The 21,045-nt window shown below is 36.9% G+C and overlaps 1 protein-coding gene and 1 long non-coding RNA gene across 2 annotated transcripts in view; one reads left to right on the top strand and one right to left on the bottom strand.

Annotated features, from left to right (window-relative positions):
* Positions 1-12,557: 12,557 nt before the first annotated feature.
* LOC114160900 (uncharacterized) lies at positions 12,558-16,545 on the top strand. Its single transcript, XR_003598889.1, has 2 exons — positions 12,558-12,676; positions 12,776-16,545. It is a non-coding gene; the product is annotated as an uncharacterized LOC114160900 (long non-coding RNA).
* Positions 15,108-21,045, bottom strand: part of pawr (PRKC, apoptosis, WT1, regulator) — a 58,731-nt gene continuing 52,793 nt past the window's right edge. The window contains exons 6-7 of the mRNA XM_028043813.1: positions 19,600-19,683; positions 15,108-17,093 (exon numbers count right to left, since the gene is read on the bottom strand). Coding sequence (XP_027899614.1) covers positions 17,007-17,093; positions 19,600-19,683 — 171 coding nt within the window. The 3' untranslated portion in view covers positions 15,108-17,006. The remainder of the gene's footprint in view (positions 17,094-19,599; positions 19,684-21,045) is intronic.

Genomic DNA, 21,045 nt, shown 5'->3' with positions numbered 1-21,045 from the left:
AGGTACAAAACAAATGTCAAGCCTGGTCTCATCTGGGCAATTTACAGTCTTCTCTATTCCAAATAAGGGTTGCAATGAACTTAAAATCCCCTCACCATCATAATAATTAGAATAAAATTGTGTAATATTTATATCACAAAGCGCTGCAATGACTGTTGGGGTAAAAACAAAATTATATTTGTCCAGTTAGATCACTGTTCTATTTTCTTACTTCTAACTTTGGCGGCAGAAACGGAGAGGTTAATGATGCCAGTGACAGGAGAGGAAGAATACAGCAACATCATCGTTCAAATACCGAAGTCTTATCAAGTTCATATCAGAAAAGTTTTTATTTTACATTTTTATAGTTTCAAATAAGACATGTACTACTTTACAAAAAGGTCAGACAGTATCTCATGTACGATATCTGGTGTGCACCAGAAAATGCTGTATTTGTTGTACTTTATTTCCAGCAAAAACTATAAATGTAAATCAATCTTTGTAATAATAATTTTTAAAAAATCCCATCAGGCACGCTGTACTGTATATTTATCCTCACATAATCTGTTTACTTTCACTTGCAATTTTCTTTAAAACCTGTAATTCAAAGTTGCTAGTACATAAAAATAATAAGTCAGTGGCTATTCAACATAAAGCTGCTTTGGGATACAAAATTTGAGCTTTTACAGCTGAAAATGTTCCCCATCATCCATATATAGGTACTACCCATCGCTGCTGAAAGGCCTACATGTGTAAAGCTTTTAGGATAAAAGCAGCCACAGCTCTGGAAGTCCATTTGGAACAATTTCAGCCTATTTTCAAAAGAATCAGGCCCAAGTATTATTTAAAGAAAGATAGAATAATACAGAAAGGAAATGAGAATTTAATAAAAGCTACAAGGGGAACAGAAATCCTATTGAAAATGGACGCTGAAGCACTCAGTTTCTGAAATGTCAATGGCAACCAGGATGTGTTATTTAGACAGCTATTTAGATAAGTGTAAATGACAGCCTTTCAAGTCACCATGCCAGCATCACGTCTATCAGATCTCCTTATTTGACAAGAGAGAATAGGTTTCAATGAGCCTAACACAGTTGTTTTTACCATAGCAACCAAAGGTAAGTTTGGACTTTTCTTCGGCTGCAGTGCCTGTATGCTGAGATCAGAATATTAATGTGAATGCAGAGCAACTGAAAACTTTCTATCAATTCACCAGTGACAGCATCTTGACCACGTGTTTTTTTTAATTGCCTTCCAAAGATTTCCAGATATCATTGTGCAAATATATTAGTCCATGCAAGACAGAAATGATGAAGTTTAAATTGCTTGGTCTCCATGGAAACCTGTCCAAGTTTAAATTGTATAGCTATTCCACTTTGTGCACCGGTTCCACCGACAGTGAAACAATCCCCCACCATGTTGCCACAACCATCTGCCCTGACGTTTTGTACTTTGGCTTGTTGGTCTCCCAATGACTATTGTGAATGCACATGGACTTACTTGGCCAAATAATTCAACATATGCTTCATCAGACTAAAGCCTTTTAGCTAAAGACATTTGCAGATGCAAATTTCGGTCAAAAGACTTTTGCAACAGGCTTCTGTCTTGATTACAACCCTCTGTTAATATAAAATCCTATTCATTTCATCTGGGGATGAAAGTTTGAGTCAGATAGTTAAAACTTCAGACAAAATTAATTATTGAGTTTCATCTCATCTGACCAAGCACTGGTCACATGAAAAATGTTTGAAAGAGTCCAAATGAGGATTTTAAACCAGAGAACAGAGTACCAACTGCCAAGCATGGTGGTGGTAGAATCATGCTGAGTGTTTTAACTGGTTTTTGAATAGATAAAGCAAGATAAACCTGAGCTTCTGTAATGGCCTCGACCTCACTGGAAATGTATGGACTGAGCCAAAAAGTGATTTCAGTGACAGGCAATCAACTAATTTAACGGATGTCTCAAATTTCTTATAACTAGTTTAAATATTCAGCCAAAATTACACCAAAAGTTTGTTGATGGCTGCAGAAGTTGCATTGATTGTTAAATAATCACTCTTCTGAAAATAAAGAATGCTTCAAATAAGACATAAAAAACCCCAGAATGCCTACAAGAAACTGCATTTTTCACATTTACCTGACATTAATATTTTAACATATTAGAACAAAAGATTATTAAATTGAGCCTTTATCAGCCCAGTCTTAGGATTCCTCCAAATCCAGTCACCAGTTATTACCACAGCAGGCCCCAGCCAGAGCAGGAGGGCTGATTGCAGCTCATCAGCCTGTCAGCTGGAAGCGCATGCTGAATGGAGCCCAGGGTCAAGTGGCTTTCCCGGCTGCCACATTTTCTTCACTTCACTGCAAATCAAACGGCTGTTGTTTTTAGGCCTGAGAACAGTTAATTTGTGGAAAAGACGAGAGAAGGTGGATTACTCAGCATGCCTTGGCCTGGTTATATCTCTCTATTCAGATGCAGCGAGAGGGGCTCGTCATTTAAAAGGCAGATGAAGCCTCGCTGTGGCACATCACGTGACCAGCCGCTCTCGCTGCTCTCCGCCTGCAGCTTGGTGCCATTGTTCAACACTGTTCAAGCTGAGTCCTCATCCATATAAACTCAGGGGAGATCTTATCCTATGTATTTAACCTCTTAACTATAGGCTCTTTCACAGAATGCACTGTTGGGAAATCTTCTGGCTGCTTAAAAAAGATTGAAAGTAAAGTTTGCTCTTATGGTGTGAATTAAATACGTATAATTCAATGTTTGTCGCAGATGCAGGCAGTACAAACTGTAAGTAATGAGAACATTCTTATGCAACACAAACTACCTCTCAAAAAGGCTTGCTCTGTCACTCTGCTTTTATCCATAGCTCAGGGTTAGCTTTCTAATTTCAGCTATATGCCTCATAGTATTAACTGTTCTACATTCCAAACAGCAAACACAATTTCTTATTATATTTTTGGAGTTCCCAAGGCAGCTCAGAGAGAGCCAGAAGATCATTTTCTCACATCAATTACTCCAGTTGCAAATAAAGAAACAAGTTAGCAGCAAATATCAAATTAAGTCTCTCAATTACATTTTAATTAAGGGACAGTAATGCGTTTTGAGAAGCCACAGATGCACATAATTTCCAAGTATAACTGGCAACAGAAACCATTTCTTGATCATTTGAAATGCACTAGTAAAACACTCATTTCAGGAGTCTGGTGAGAAGCAGGTGGGGAGATTTACTTGAGGGAGAATAATACCTATATCTGGTTTGAGACAGAAAATTGAAGATAGGAAAGTGAAGGCACACAGTAAACAGTGCGCACTGTTTCAAAGCAGCTATTGCACTATGGGTAAAAAGAAAAACTACAGTTTCAAATCAGCAGATCAGTACTGGTTTTTGAAGCATATAATCAGTGAGGCAATTCTTCTTGAATGCATATAATCAGTGCAGCATTTTCCATCCAGCAGGGTTCAGATAAAGAAATAATACAAAAAAACATCCAACATATAAAAACCGTTACTTGTGTACAACTCAGGCTTTGATTCTTATCAGGACTGATTGGCAAACACCTTCTAAGATACAATCTACTCCTAAAACAACAGATGTTGATTTTCACTTTGAAACAATTTGATCCTAAAGTGGTGAACCTACCCAGTGAAACAACTGTGTTTTATCACATAGTAGCTCCAGACTTGAGAAATAAACGTTTTGCCTTCTGCTGCTGCCAGAGAAAACTTAACCCCCCCTCATCCAAGCCTTAGTTTAGCATAAGTCTATCCAACATTGTCCCGACTGCCCGTCATTTGCTGCATGTTGTGCTGACAGTTTACTACATATAAATGTGTCAAAACATAAGGTACTTATAATTAACTTTAGGCAAAACAAACCAAGGCAAAAACCAGCATCATATATAGAGATGAAGTAGAATTATGACTAATAATTGGAAACAGTATTCATCTGAAATTTGATAAAAACAACCCAAAATTTTTTAAAGTATTTCTGGCATTGAAGGCAAAATTTTACAGGGTTTTTTTTGTTGTTGTTGAAAATCATTGTTTTCTCTCATCAGCTGACTAAAAAAAAAATGTTCTCATTTCTAACTTTCAGGCAATACATCAAAGTTGAAATAACTTTCTTTTTTTTTTTTACTTTTTTGGAATTACAAAGAAGCCTTCTCCCTGTTGAGTAAAACAGCAGTGATACTTTTTCTGCCATTGCTCCAAATATTTTCATGGTCTTTAGGTTGTTGAGTTATGCATTTGCAGAGGCAAATTCTAGTTATTTGCAAGTCATGTATACATACTAGTTATGCATAAATACATACTGCCATGTATGCAAAGATATATACATGAATGTATGTTTACTTAGTCCCATATAAATAGACATGGCAGTATGTTTACGGCAATGTTTATAATGGCAGCAATACTGCCACAAACAAAAAATATCAATATTGTTTATACTAAACCTGCAAAAAAAATCTTATATGCAAAGGTTGAACACTGTCCACCTTCAACGACTCAGACTTACCTTGTGAGTGTTTGAGAAATCTTCAGTACAGTCTTTATATGGTGGCAGGTGAACCTTTGCTCCAGAACTAGTGATCTTCCAGTTGGTGCACTAAAAAAATAAAATAAAATATTCAAAACACAGATAATGCTGAATGTATTGAAACCCTGAAATGTAAAGTTATAAAGCAATATGAGTCCAGACTGACTGGAATTTGTGCAAGTGCTGCACGTCCACTGTGAATATCTACTGTTAACTGTATTTCCACTTCTCCTTAAAGAATCACAACAGGTTCAGCAAATAGAAAAAAACCCATTAGAACTGAAATGTTTATGCACAACGAACCAAAGGTCTCATGATAGCGTAAACTGTAGTTGTGTGTCTGGTGCATATTTGCTTACAACAAGCTTGTTCTTTATTTAGTGAAGTTACATACAGCAGATTATTCAGAAATTTTACTGGGGTAAGAGTAGTGATGCTTCATAATACTACCCAAGCAGAAGTGGAAAGTACAGTATAACTACTCCTAAGTACTTATTAAAAGAAAATGCCCAAACGAATGTATTTAGTTCCTACCCATCTCTGCATATGACTAAATATTTGTGCAAAATAGCTCATGAAGTGCAAATAACTGCTGCCCTTGTTTTAAGAAGAGAAATATGTAAATAATTTGTATATCAAAGTGTCAGTGTTTACCCTTCTTGATATTTAATTTATTTGGTCTAGGTGCACACACATTTCTAAAATAACTTGCATCTTGATATGGACAGAAATTAGCTGGAACTTCCACTTACAGCTTTTTATCATATTGAAAAATATATATTTAATATATTCCTTTCATTGTTTTTTGCAACAGCGTCCCTTCTCCGTTCTTCTTCAATGTTAGTACAGCGATTTGTGGATCGGTTTATTATGTCTTTTAAAAAATAACTGTCTTTTATCCTATTAAACCACTGGAACAGTTTATAAATAATTGCTTCTAACATATAGTCATTATAGAAACGATAAAAAATCATATGCATTTGACAAATAACATCAGATGCCAATGTGTGTAAGAAGTATAAATTCTATGCATATGAATACATTGACAATACTTATTTAAATGAAGGATTTTATTTTTTCCATTTCTGCACTATCATAAGACATTTCTTTTCATAAAGAGTTTATTTTCTGCTAAAATTACTTACAGAATGTGACAGTTGAACAGTCGTCTCGCTATTACTAGAAACAACTTCCCTAGTTTTACAGAAATTACAGGAAACCAAAAGAAAAATCATTCCAGGAGTGAATCCTGACAGGTAGCAGCGTCAACACATTTGCCTTAATTACCACCGAAAAAGCTCATAATGTTTAGCAGGATCCTTAATGACGCGTTTCAAGCAAGCAAAAATTCGGGAAATAAATAAATGAAACCTGTATTTTTGAGGGGGAAAACGGAGGACATTAAATATTCTAAAATTGGGACTAACTAAAAAATAATAATAAATAAATAAAAATTACATAGGTAAACAAATTTTAGAGGTGAACAAATTTTACACTTTAACAGATTAAACCAGGTTATGATGTGGACCCCATGAAAGAGTAGCCATTGTAATGGCTAATGGAGATTCAAATAAACAAACAAACAAGCTTTGCCATCGTCACACCAAATTAATATCAGCCAATAAATAACAGAAAACCTAAGCAGACGCAGTTATTTCGAAGAAAAAAGTTCAGAGTGGCTGTACATGTCTTACCTGGACGCCGGGTATGTCCCTTTTAACTCCAAGACAGACCAGGAACTCACCTGCTGCAGACCGGAAGTGTAATTAGCTAATGAACAGGTGCAGCTCACGCGACAGGTGTCTTGATCGCAACAGCAGCAATTAAACCGGGGGATCAATGTTGCTCCTTTACAAATCCTCGTGTAACTGTAAAACATGTGCCAAACCTTTGCGTTTATTGTCCTTTCCAGCTGCTCATTAAAGTCACTTTTAAGTGTCTTAAAGTTAATTTAAGATCGTTTTCTTTCTTTAAATGTCTGTACAGCCAGAAAGAAATCCTTTAAACAAAATACTGTTCAAATACAATTTTCAATTTAGTTCAGTTTATTTATATAGCGCCAACTCACAAACGTTGTCTTTACAAAAAAGACAGTCTGATGCAATCCTACAGGTCAATTACACTCATTACGTCCTGGTTATTAAGCAACACAGGATAGTATATTATTCAAATTGGTAAAAAACAAAAAACAAATCCGCATGATCAAAATTAGAAGATCAAGGTGTAACATGACTTAGATTAATTGGTCTCACTAAAGTGACCTGTATGTGCATGTGTGGTTGGTTGTGTTTGCAGACTTAAGTCATGCTTCCATGACTATAAAATATGTGAAAAACAACAAAATTATCTAAAAACACTCAAACTGAAAAGTATTTTACCTAAGCTGACCAGCTGTTTGGGTGAATTTAAGCCTCTGAATGACTGCATTCATGTCCGTCAACAACATGTCAATGATGGTGACGTCTAAAATACGTTAATGCATCATCATATTGTAACCCGTGTTACTCAGCTTCATTTTTCTTACCAATAATCAGTGTTCAAAGCAGACAGGTGGTTCAGCAGGTGGTGGAGTAGCCATACAACGGCCATAACGGTGAAATAACATTCACAACAAAGGCTGTGTGGGCCCCCTGCTGCCTTTTATCTACTGTAGCTGAGGCAAGAGATAAAGCCAGAGAACATGGGAGAGAGCATCATTACAAATCCATCTACACTCTTTATCTAATCACTAATGGCTTTGGAGGGGAGTTTCAAACCATCAACACCGCTGTTTTTTCACATTTCCTGCTATATCCCCCCTCACAACCAGCCATTATGTAAATTAAAAAACAAAATATTCCGCTCCTGTTTCCTTGCTCCATCTGAGTGTTCTTCCCTCCAGCCAAGATGACCTTTCTTTTGAGAAGCAAGCCAAGTGATCTCTTGTAAAAACGTCTAATTTCAACATCAGATTTCTAATGTTATCCAGGACACTTAAAGGTTAAAACAATCTTCATATGCAAACTGCCATTAGAAAAAACAAGAAAGAATTAATCCTGTCGATCCAAGCACTGAGCCTGTTTCTTTCTAAGTTAAAGGTCAAAATCTCACAAATTCCTGAAGGCCACTTCCCACCAGCTGGTTACAGCTTTTGCCTGTATCCATACCATCATTCAAGCGTCCAGCGGATGACTCCTGCTAGTGTAGTGTCACGAGTATCACAACGTGGAGAACGACCTTTTCAACCGTGTGTCAGCGGCCCGAGATGCTACAGGGAGGCCCTCTCACAGTGTCTGAATGTCAGCATCTGATGATCCAGTGAAGCAACAAGACCTTGGACAACCAGATATAACAAGGAGGATATCAGAGAAAGGTTGGGCTTTTAATATATATATATGTTTCATATTTTTATTTATTTAAAAATAAAACAGAAATTAAACAAAGAGAAGAATTTGTATGAACTGGTATTGAATATCAACAAGCTTCAGTTTTTTATTTTTGAGTTCATCGAAAGGTGAACAGACTATTTTCATTTTGCAGAATGAAATTTTGAAATATTTATGTACTCCTTTTGCAGGTACATATTTTTTATTAAATAAAGAAACTCACAAAACTATTTGTACCTTAAAAATATTCCTGTTATTGTAGCTTTTCTGCAAGTTTCCTGAGGCCATGAGACTGTTGACACATCCCAGAGGCTGAGCTCCCTAGTTGCACCCAAGGCGGTGAACGACACCCTGTTGTGATTTGGAAGGTGTGCACATGTCATTCTTCAACAGCGAGACTGTCAAAATGTCAAATTCCTCTGCGAGCAAAGAGGTCAGACACTTTTATTTCAAGACTAATAGAAAACTTCACCATCTTCACAAAATCCCTTTTAGCTGCAAATCTGAACTGTTGACAAAAAAGGAGAAGTTTAGGCATTTTTAAACAGAACCATTTATTGATATTATAGTCTTATAGTCATCGCTCACTTAAGGAGCAGCAGGAACTGCTGAGCCACATCCCAGCTCATCCCAGTTAATTACTTGTTTTGATATTTTGATATTATGAAGAGCCATCCTTATTAAACATATCAGCTTTCATGAATATTTTCTCTGAATCAATGTCTCATGGTGATATTTGGCTAAACTGGCTGCAGATTTTCGGTTCATGTCCAGCAAGCTCATTCTTGATTATTCTGTTTCTTTTGATTCAGAAAGGCTCAGTCCGGAATAATTTAACACATTAAAATAGTCTTGAAAAGTTTATATCAGTAACTCAAGATTTCAAGTTTCTTTTTCCCTGGTAGCTCACATTTAATTGCTTCCTCATCTGTAATATAGCAGCTATTTCAGAGGTTACTTACCTTTTACTAATTCTCCTTGCCCTCTATTGTACAAATATATACAATTAAACCTCTATTCAGCCACCCTTCTTTCTATTTCTTCTTTCTGCTGTCCACTGCTTTGCTAGATGCTTCATTTTATTTAATTAAATCATCAGATGTATTTTAAAATACTTTCTGACTAGAAGCACAGAATATATAACAGTCTGAGATTCTGCAGTCTTTTTTTTACTGAGCATAAAGCTTTGGGTTATTTATAGACTGGCGAAAAATCAAACTGCAGTCAGTGTGATGAAAATCCTATACATATAAATTGAAACGTAAACGACAACAATCAAACAGTTCACTGAGTTGTTGAGCAGCAACCTCCGTTTACTGGTTCGTTGCTGGGAGCTTGTGCTGAACACTTTGTTTTGACGTCACGGCTGTGTCTCTGAATTCTCTCTTTGGATTTCCAAGAGATGCTTCCAGCTCGTGCAGATTCCTAGTTCTCCTCATATGAGACTGAATCCACTCCACAAAGTTTTCTATTAGTTTATGGTATCTCCAGACCTCAGACCCATGCTGCTGGGTGACCTACAGAGGGCTGTGCATTAGGGCGAGTCTGCTAACCTCATTAAACTAAAGTTATTTTATGAATGAAAGGTTCAAATGTTACTTGACATAACGTGGAAGATGGACGAGACAACATTTACATTTTTTCAAGATTCCATTAATTACCTAATGAATAGTATTTTTTGAGTTCAAGTTATTTCTAACCAGGTGGTCATTTCCAGGTATTCATAGCCCAATTCCTCCAGGCCATTTTCTAAACCTATCAGGGATAATTACCTTGTTAAGGCTTCTTGTGAACTCCCAACAGGGACTGCCATGGGACTGGACCTGCATATATGGATGACCACCCCCCTGCACTCCTCCCACCCTGCTAATGCACAAACTCCATAGATAGATCTGTAGGCGGCGTATGGCTGACGGATGAATGGAGGGACAAAGAGTGCGGCTGAATTTTTAAAGTCTAGAGTAAAGTGTGGATGACAGATGGGTAATTAGTACAAGTGTCTGTCTAATCCATCTGCACCGAGTCGATTCACACACAGGAAGCCACAGAGGTGAAACTTTGGCCACTGCTTGCCGCTAAACGCTCTGGATTAGCTGGGAGGATTCTCCCTCAGAGTGAGATGCTGCTCTGGGCCTAAACATGCATGTCTGCCTCCCTCCTGCTGGTTTTGTGTTGCTGATGAGGAGCGAGGCGTTTGCGTGTGCATATGTGTTGCTTCTGCACACAGCCCTACGCGAGCTCTCTCTTAAATCACGCCACAAAACACAAACAGCAACAACTTCTCAGAGGGAGGCCCGCGCTGTCATGGTAACAGCGTAGAGTGACCTTCAGAGGCTGGGGATGCTCCCCAGAGCCGCCTCCTATTCTGCCTGGCTTGGACTTTGTGAATCATCAGCAGCATTGAAATTCACATGGCTCCCTCTCTGGAGGTTTGGGCTTATTAAAATGGATGAGCAAATGTGGAAAAATGATGGACATAGCAACAACGAGGATAAATTTTTCTGTAATAATAATAAAAACATTCAGGTGTAAAATATCATGTACAATATTATGGGGGCTGCAGGTTGTTATGTAATGTGTGTCCTTTTCAACAGGAGACACATGAGGAAGGGACTCCAACTAACCACAGGTGGGATATGAAATTACATCTTTCATGACAAGGATTCGGCTCCAGATTCCCAGACTGGATAATATTTTATGAGGGTGTTCAACCAGGGGAGATTGTCTCCAAGGATCACTGAACACAAAAGCCTTTTACGATGGGCTGAGTCTCCACTGCACGCTGGGGATGCTGCCACCCGCTGGTGAAGAGCAGGAATTGGGCACCGATGCAACTCCTGGAGCTCCACAATTGAACCAACGGCAGCATCTTAGTCTTAGAAATAATGCAAAAGTCTGTGACAGTCAAAACAGTGCAGGAGTGGGGGGTTCCCATTAGTTTTGTGGCTATGTTTCTGAACAGGGGAGCATTGATGATTGTGACTGAACAAGACAATTATACATTGATGGGGAAATGCTCTTCCAGTTGCCTTGGAAGCCACTCTTGGTCCGTAATTTGGCGGCTCTCGATTAGATCATTTCTTTACCAATAGACAGACTCTTACAACCCACCAAACTCGACCTTTGACACAGCGATGAGTAACAGAGTAACAACATCCATGTGAGGCAATAACTAAATTTGTTGTGCATTTCAACAGTGTGTAAAACCTGCATGTTAATGCACCTGGAACGCCTTTAATTTAAGATACAATATTTATAAAACTCTTGATTTAATCACTTTTAGACATAAAAGACAAAATAAAAAAAATAACTAAATAAAAAAATTCTTTCAAAACATTATTACTGATTATTTACCCACTAAGATGTCAATGTCTTAGAAAGACTAAACAGTTTAGCGCATATTTTATTTTCAAAGTTAATTTTAATAAAATAATTAGGTTGTAGGAATTACAAGTGTGCCAGGGTTAATAAGGACTGATTAAATTAAACCCCATGTCTTATTGGAAATAGAATAAGGAGGGACATTTTCAATTAATATGAAAACGCTGCAAAATTAGTGTAGTTATAAATTAAATGCAAGTCATAGGACATTTTACAGTACATTAAACGCCATATTTGAACCAAATGTGTAAAGAAGACTCAAAATAAATGATACTTTTACTGAAATGGCATAACCAAAATGAATAATTCCAACCTTTATTTTGGAAATCTCATCAGTGTAGGTAAAAATCCTATTTTAGGAGATAATAGTTTCATTTTTTTTTATATAACTTTTCACAGTTTGTCACCAGCCAATATTCCAGCCATTGTAGTTGTTGCTCTCACTGCAGATACAAGCAAATTTAGGAAAGTAGCAAAGTGCCTGTAGCCATTTGCTGAGTTGTAAAGATCAACATATTTCTGAGTGACTCAAATGTTATGTTTTCTTTGCTTTTCCATCTTGCAAAATGGCCATGGAAAATGTGTCTGTTATACACATATTCATAAACAGTAAGTTGAGACTTAAAACTTTCTAGACCCACCAAATAATTTCTTTGCTGGTTACTAAATTGCAAAGGACATATTTTGTTAAATTAAGACATCATTTCACTTAAATGTGCACAATTGTGCCTACTCTTGTTTTTCAGAATTTGAAAATGTTAGGAGGAAACTTTCGTGAACCACATTGCTGCAAGAAAATTTAAAGTAATTTGCTTTTCAAAGCAGCCCAAGAATAAAGCTTTTTATCTACATACATTCCTGGCTAAAAACAAACATCAACATCATAATTTTGGCGGTAAATATTTCCACATCCCAGTCCTCGAACATTTAGAGACTAAAATAAATCATTAAAAACTACATTTTGCATTCTAGCCTGATGAGCTAAGTTATGCCATTTGGTAAATGTCAGGCAATTGGACAATCATCAGTTGATTTTCTCTTCCATTTGTGAACGTTTAGTATCATGTTGACTTTTACAGAAAATTTCAGCAAAGGGCAGCTCCACATGTGGCTGAAGTTATTCAGGAAAAAGCTTTCACAAAGTGAAGCCTCATTATTGCAGTTTTCCACCTCCGGTGTGATGCCGGTTCTAACAGAACAAATGGTGAGACAACTTCAGAAAAAAAAAAAAAAAAAAGCAGCACTTTCATGTTGAAAGACTGAAATAACTTCTAACATTCAAAGATCGCTGCTTATATTGGAAGCATAAGGAGACATTTAATAAAGCCTACTTTCGTCACCAGCTCTAAATCATCCTTCTGGTTCGAGGTTTAAAAGCTTGGTGGTCATTCTCCCAGTGCAGTTGGAGAAGTGTATATGTTGTGATAAAGCAGGGCAGTAGGAACGGTCAGAGGAAATTGCAAAAAGCGCATCAAGTATCGTTCTACCCATCTGTTTTCCCCCTTTCAGGCATCCTGACCCCTGCAGTGTCCTGTGCGGATGAGCGCCTTCCTGCACTGAGGGACCCTGGAGATGGAGAAGATTGGCCAGAGAACCGAGAACATGAAGCTAACAGATAATAAAATGTTTCCAGGTATCTTCAAGAACAAGATAAGGCTTGCTGCTCATCGGTCTCTCAAGCATCAATGTGGTCTGTGGAAAAGAGAAGATGGAGAAAGATACTATATACATGCACAGTCTTACATCCCAGATAATGATTACTGAACTTAAATGTGGCAATTAGATGTTTTATTAGATGGAAAGACCAAAAAAGGAGAAATAATTCATACACCTTAAACATTTCCACATGTTATCACATGTAGCAGTTATAAAGCTACTAAAACTGTTTCTAAAATCTATCAACTTAATTATGCAGGGGTGACATTTTGTATTACTCCAAGAGCCATCTTGTTGCATAAATCAAGGAAGAAATTTGTTATTGTGAGGAACGGTTTAAAAGTTTTGTCACAGATTCAAATGGAAATTTATACCTGGGCTTTGACTAGGCACTTCTAATACATATAGTATAATCTGAAGTAGTCAGTTGTAGGTCCAACTGTACATTAAGTATATTTGTCCTGCTGGCTGGTAAACCTTTGACAAAGTGTGAAATCTTTTACAACCGGTCCTGAGTTTTCAGCAGTCTTAGGCTTTTCAAGAAAAAATAGATGCACTGGTCTCAAAATGAAAAATCTATTTGTCAACATTTGGCAACGGTAGAGCTAAATTGCGACTAATGGGAATTTTCTCTATTATGAATAAGTTGGTTCAGTAAGAAAACATTTAGCATTCAGGAGGTCGAGTCAGGGGTTAGCCAGAAAAAGGTTTGAGCCACACAACAACACAGACCAAGTGAACATCACAAGCGTTGTACGGTGCGCTGAAAGGTCAAAGAGATTAGAAAAGGGCTTCATTATCGCAGCACACTTTCCATTTGTCATCTTAAAATGCATCAAGTGTGAAGGTCAGGAGCCATTAACGTCCAGAATTGCATTCAGGGTCAGTTTGAGGTCCTATCTAATGTAGAACCTACATCTTCAATAGGAAGAAAGAGCAACCAGGAGTTTTTCTTACAACTAAACCTCACACCAGTTTTCCTCAGGTTATTTACAATTTGTGTTTTTAAGTGTGAAACAAACAAACATATGAGGCTGTATGTTTAAAGATTTGGTTAACACTGATCATTGCAGCTTTTCTATAAAAATCAAGGCTTATATTTTTATAACTTAAGTTCCAGATTTTTATTGAAACCAAAGCAGATACAGCAAAATGACTGACTTGGAACAGCCCAAAAGCAAGTGGTGAAATCTCAGAGACTTGGGGGGGAGAGGGGGATAAAAAAAAACTCAAACAAACAAAAAAAAACTGACATTGAAAACCATTCTGCTGCAATTGAGGTTGATTGTGTCTTTAAAAGGTGGTGCTACCAATTCCCCTGGTTTTACTCAAAATAAAATGATTTTGAAACTCAATATGTGCACACAGCAGATAAAGATATATATTATACATATATAAATACATAGACAAACATACATAGATGTTTGTTACAAGCCTCAAAATTAATTATGTAGTAAATGTGGAAATGGACAATGTGTTCTTAGATTTAAGCCAGTAAATATCGGCTAATGTTCCCAATGCTTCTGTGTGTAATATTGGTACATTTTCTTTCCCAGACTATTCTGCAACTTGATGCAAACATTTTCTTGAAAAGCTTTAAAAAAATTCTTCAGAGAAGTGCTGACAAACCATTTCATCACACGCAGAGAAACCTGTTATTTACTGAGCGATGATGAGACTGAAAGCATTGTGACAGTGTCTGAACTTCAGTGGAGGTCTGATGGAGCTGCTGAGAGCTGAATGGGAGCTTATCGTGACTAACCAAAGGCAGATATGGATTGTCTGTGCCCTATGTGGCTATTCAAAATGACAAACCTCGCAACTTTCCATAAAAATGCTAATAGGGATTACGCAGAGAGCCTCCAGCACTTTCCAGCCACAGAAAGAGGCCATTATCTGGAAATTTAGTGAACATTAGTCAGATGCAGATTCTTCCCTCCTTGCTCTGTCACTAGGTGGGGGAATTAATGCGCTTTAGTTGCATAATAAGTGAGATAGGGCTTTTTAATGTCTCAGATGCAGTCAGGTTAGTGATTGACATGTTGAATCATTTTCAGCAGAGAACCAAGAGGAGGAACTAACCCCAACCACATACACCACCACGACCGTCACATTGCATTACCGACTCAGCAGCACAGTATCATCGCATCGAATTAGCGTTAATGAACACAAGCGAGTCGACTGAGAGAGATAATCAAACTTTTATTAAATGACTTAATCTTCTGTACATGCGTTAAGTAATGGAAAGAGAAATAGATCGGTGATGTTGGTCTGTAAGGGGCTGATCTATCACCCCAAAAGGTGTGAATACATCGCCGCTTTAAGATTACCTGTTGCAGCAAGGAGCTCCCTGGAGTAAAATGATCTTAATATACAGCACCTTGCAAAAGTATTTATACCTATTTTCATATTTTTGTCACGCTATGTGAAGTACAGAGAAAATTGTGTGTATTTCTAACATATTTATAGGACAAAAGTTGAAAAGTGTGGCATGCATTTGCATTCAGCTCCCCTTTTCTCTGATAGCTAAATAAAATCTAGTGAAACCAAACTGTCTTTAGAAGTCAATAACCAGAAATTGTGTAATTTAATCTGTGCATATATAGTTATTCTTGTACAAATGTTGACTTTTATATTTAGAGGGGGATGACGGGTAAATACAAATGCACTCCAGACTTTTGAAATTTTCATTTGTAAAAACATTTGCAAGACTTTGTGTTGCTCCGTCTCAAAATCCCAATGAAAGATGTTGCTGTTACTGGTTGTGATGTAACAGAATGTGGGAAAGTTCACAGCTTATGAATGTTTTTGCAAGGCCAAGACTGTTCCTTAACTAAACAAAGCAGATTCAGTTTGTTCCAGCAATTCATCACAGGAAGTGGTTCTTTTGCAGCTTGCAACAAAAAAAACCTATAAAAATCTGTATTAACATGTAAATGCCCCAAAAGCTTTTAGACACCAACAAGAATATGAGTCAAGACGCTAATAAAATGCGTAAAGCTCAGCGTCTTCATTTCATTTGGACATATTTGCAAATTAAAACATTTAAAGAGGCTTCTGCTGGATTGAGATGTACCAAGAAGTTATTAAAAATTGTAGTAACTGGAATGCCATTTACTTAAGAAAGCACCAGGCTTCAACAAGTTTGAAAGAAGGAAAAGAAAAACGTTTCATGCACTTCAAAGCACTACGCCCACTTTGGCTGGCGATACTGTTATTTAATTTGGTCCAAATGCTGTAAATTCTTTTGTAAAAAGATTTTTTGTAACTAAACAGGTTTTCTTGTGCCTAGTTATTCCAGCACGTACATTCAAAGTTTATTTCTTTTAAGATATTGACAGAAATCTTGACAATGAACAATCTAAACAAGCTATGTACAATACATTTACATTAAATATGTATAAGATGATAGACAACCTCCACCACTCAGCCTAGATTTCACAACAATTGGTATACATGTGTTTTTGTTTTGAACTCTCAAAAGGTTTTAGGTCAATTTGCCCCTTTTTGTCATTTCATACCAATATGTGCCACTTCACCCAATGCTCTTTAAATTTTAAACCCATATCCTAAAGCCACTTGGCATTGGTTTATACTTCTTTATTATTTTTAGAAATTAAAAACAAATGATCAGTGAACCATAAAAAATTGATTCAATTTAAGATATTATCCTGAAAACTCACATTACATATCAACTCCTTTTATTTTGGTTCTAATTCACAAATGAAGACCTACATCTATAAAATACTACATAGTACAAGCAACCTCCTGATGGTACATATTATGTATTACAGTCATAGAATCACAAAGGATAGATTATAGAAAATGACAATCATAACATCCCTTTTTTTGGGTATGAAATGGAAAAAGTCAGTATGTAACATCCAATTGGTTTGGTAGTTGAAAAATGGAGGGATAAAATGGAAAAGGGGGCAAATGACCAGCATTCAAGACAGATGATAAGCTAAAGTAATCTACACCAAATGAAACAGATGCAAGGCCACGTTGTAGGATCTGACCTCCAGCAGGACATCGGGGAGATGGATCGAGTCGCTGCTTCAAGTCTGGACCAATCAGAGCAGCTCTACATTGTCAGCTGCCCCACCACTTTCAGCAGAGTCTTGTTCTCTTGTTTGAGCTGCTCATTCTCATCTTCAAACTCATCCAGGTCCTGTGGAGAGGACATAGCGCACCACTGTCTGTACCTTTTACATGAATACTCCACACACAACCTCTTTATTACTCTGAGCGAGTTTGGCTCGGATGAAGTCTGAAAGTTAAAACGAGGTTTACTCTGCGAAAACTGAGGCTGTCTTGATAGCAGCAAATTAGCCATTGACAGCCTCAATTAGTTGCGAATGACGGCGGCTCCAAGTTGCAACAGTTCTCGCTTATCAAGCTGACACTTCTCATTTATTCTCGCCTCCATCACCGCCTATGATTGTGTTGTTGTTGAAAATGAGCTGAACAACATTTGGAGGAAACTGAAGACTTATCCTAAAGGTATCTAATCTTCACTGTGAGACTTTTTTTCTTTTAAGAACAATGCAAAGGAAGTTGTTTTCAAAGAAACCTACAAGGATTTCAAATCCAGATGTTTTTAATGCTTAGCTTTGCGCATTGATCTTTTAATCGCATTGACCTTCTAAGAACCCTGCCTTATAATAAATGTTTAAAAGTTTCTGAAAGTCTTTCAAAGGTTTCATTTGGACTCTGGCAACATTTTCCTCTAATTTTCAGGCCTGCACCCCATCACTTTCACAGAAATGTTCATTTCATACTATTGTAATATTGTCATTCAGGATGCTGCTGTTCATCCTGATGAACTCCATCAAAACCTAACAGGGTCAGAAGCTTTTGGTCTCTTTTGATCAGGACTGAAAATATTAGTAACAAAACCTATCACAAAAGTTTAGGTTATTGCTCAGATTATTATGTAATTTTTTATAAAATTTGCATCGCACTAATTATTATTTCACGCTCAATTTCCAGTGCTCAAACAACAGACAGTTATTAATTGAAGGAGTGAAATATCAACTGTTTTAATAAAAGTTTTTGCAAGTTTGAGGCTCAAAATGTTTCTCATTAGAAATATGATCTAATCAGGATCAATAACACACCTCTTTGAACTTTTGTGAACTCAAGCTCTCTCGAAAGCTTATCAAAGAGGAGATACAAATCCGCAACCTTAGAGTTATCAGTTTTTTTCCCACCCAAATAAACTTCAACGCTGTCTGAGGGTTCAATCTCGCTCTGCAGAGATGCTGACTGGATCAGCCGTTATCTCCTGCCTGACATGCGGCCCCTGCAGCAGCTTCGCTCAGAGATATTTCTCATGCTTCTTCCAGCATCCTTATATAAAACCCTACTGTTATAACAGGATGCGTATCCCTGTGATGCTATCAGAGCGATGCCTCCTGCAATATTGCATCCTTTGTGTTTACAGATGGGTCGCGTGGCATCCGTCCTAACAGCAAAAGTGGACAGATAATAACCAGGAGACATTCATTCAACTTGCTGCCAAAAATTTGCATATCCCTGACAGCCAAGTTTGATCTGTTTAGACTTTCATTGGCTTCACAGAAAGAAAATATCAATTTCCTAAGAGTAGTTTAGATATGACAATCTGCCATTTTACTCCAGGAGAAGCCAAAAGACAGATGTTCTGTCAACCAGTCCTTTGGATCAAGCAAAAAGCTGGTATTGGGAGAGAGTTGAGTTGGGATCATTGGGGTATTTGGGTAAAAAAAAGTTTAGAAAGTTCATTAATTTCTTTTAGCATTTTGTGGAAAGTAAACAGGCTTTTGTTCATACATTCTTGTTGCAAATTATTTTTATTTGTGATCAAATTGCTGTATAAACTGATCTGAGTATCATGGTCAGACAAGGATGCCCTTTATTAATTGTAATAAGTACACTTAACATTCATGAGAGCCCCAGCAATTTTAAAAGACATTACTAAAAATCTGATCATAATAGCCAACTATTTAACATGTCACAGTTGAGTGTGAGAAGCATATCTATCAAACTTATCTGGCTGATTGTGAAGCCATTTAAAAACGAAGATGGCACTGAGTCCTAGAGGGTACGATGAACTTCAAAAACCCTTTTCAAGAGGAGGAGTCCAGCTGTGAAATGACATCTTTCCTCTAAAACGGTGGCTGATTGTAATCTTTGCCGTCCCACCAGAGGAAGTCTGACAATGCAACACTGATTAGCAAGTAGGTACGGTTGTAATTTCATAATCCTTTTGTTTGGCTTTTAGTTGTACTTTTATTGAATGTAAAATTGCACGGTAGAGTTGAGAGTGAAATTCATTTGGAAAGTTTATAATCACGTCTTTAAGCAGACAGGACATCTGCTTAAACTTGCGAGACAAGCTGCTGCACAAAATGAACCCTGAGGTTTTTTTTACTTATTTCAAACACAGACCAATGACTTGTAATTCCTAAAAATCAAGTATTTCTGCCTTTAAATCCCAGTCATGTGAATAAAAGACTAAAAAATGTTCTTCCCACGAAACCCTCAGAACTGTTATACACAACTTCAGTAAAATGCCAAATGATTCTAAGGCCTACGCAATCTACCCACACTTTGCCAAGACAAAAAGACTCAAAATATCAGACGTTTGAGCATATAATAATTACAGTAATAAGTATGATGGAGGCTGCACTTACCAGGTTTAGCAATTCGATTTCCTCCTTCAGTTTTTCAATGACTTTGCCTCTGTCCCGAACAACCTTCACCAGCCTGGCTAGCTCCTGGAGCACAGCAGCCAGCCCCGTAAAGAACAATAGGATCACATTTAGGGTCATAAAGAATCAATACATCCAGAAAGCTTTGCAATTAGTAGGTTCACTAACATGTGAAAGATATTATACATTTGAAAATAGTATATAAATAATACAATTATGTTAAATTTTGGGTCGAGCAATTATTTGCAAGTTCTTTTAGCCATTCAGGGTTCCTGTACATTTTCCAAAGTTTCACAGCTCTTTTCTGTCAGTTTGTAGATCCATAAAAAAGAAGTTCACTGTAAATTCATAGAAAGGCCAGGCTTTCAATAGGAAACCTCAAAAACCAGAGACAAAAGGCGAATAGACGGATGGAGTAATATGGATGGATGATCGTTAAATAGATTTAGGGGGATGCATGAACGTTTGCAAGGACAACTTTTGGTTCATGGAATGAGGGATGGATGGATAGATGGTGTATAGATGGATGAATGGAAAAAACAAGTGGATGGGTGTTCGTACAAATGGACAGATGAATAAAAGATGGATATGATGAAGAAATACAAGGATATAAGGACAGAAGGATGGACTGAAGAGTGGATTGATAAAAACATTAGAATGGCATGGGATGTAAAGTCTAGAAATATTAATGTTTTGTCTTTTATTACAATAAAAAAAGCAAAGAGCTGTAAATCCTAATGCCTATTGTAGCCCCAAAAAGTATTAGAAAATCTCTATTTTTATTTCTTTGGTTGGTGTTGAAAACTTACATTATTGTTTTAGGATCATTTAAATATTCAGTTCCCTACAATATCTGAAAAGCAATTTATTTCCTTAAAATTGTATGTAAAAGTCAGCCTTAAAATGTGCCTTTTTCCAAAGCTTGAAACAAACTATTTCTCTTTATACAATAAGAACGTGGGATAGAGGCTCTGAACACATTAGATTAACATTTTGAACTGTTCTTTTATTATGTTAATGACCTCAAACCATTATTTCCACACTGTACTTTTTCTGTTGCAGATAGATATGACATTGTCTCCATAGTGACCAAGTGGAGGTGCAGGAAATAGTAAAATATAATGAAGAGGATGTAAATGTTTTCAAAAAGAATAATAAAAAATTCAACCATTATTTTAAAAGAACATAATGTCTTTGAACTCCCACAGATACCTGAAGAAATGATTCTTCCATTCCTTTTAAACGAAAGCACGTATAGGAGCTAGACTCTTATTAATTTTTAAAAGTTTAGCTTGTTTGATGTGATCCGTCTCAAGGTTATTTGTGTTTATGTGCAACATTTATCTAAGGAACCTCTGCATAATTTGTGTGGGAGTATTCGGTCTTCTAAAAAGTAAAAATCTCAGACAAACAAGCCTGGCAATTTGC

Source organism: Xiphophorus couchianus, chromosome 17, assembly GCF_001444195.1.
Source record: "Xiphophorus couchianus chromosome 17, X_couchianus-1.0, whole genome shotgun sequence".
NCBI classification, from domain to species: domain Eukaryota; kingdom Metazoa; phylum Chordata; class Actinopteri; order Cyprinodontiformes; family Poeciliidae; genus Xiphophorus; species Xiphophorus couchianus.
Note: the sequence above shows the minus strand (reverse complement) of the source record. Positions and strands in the feature narration are given on the sequence as shown.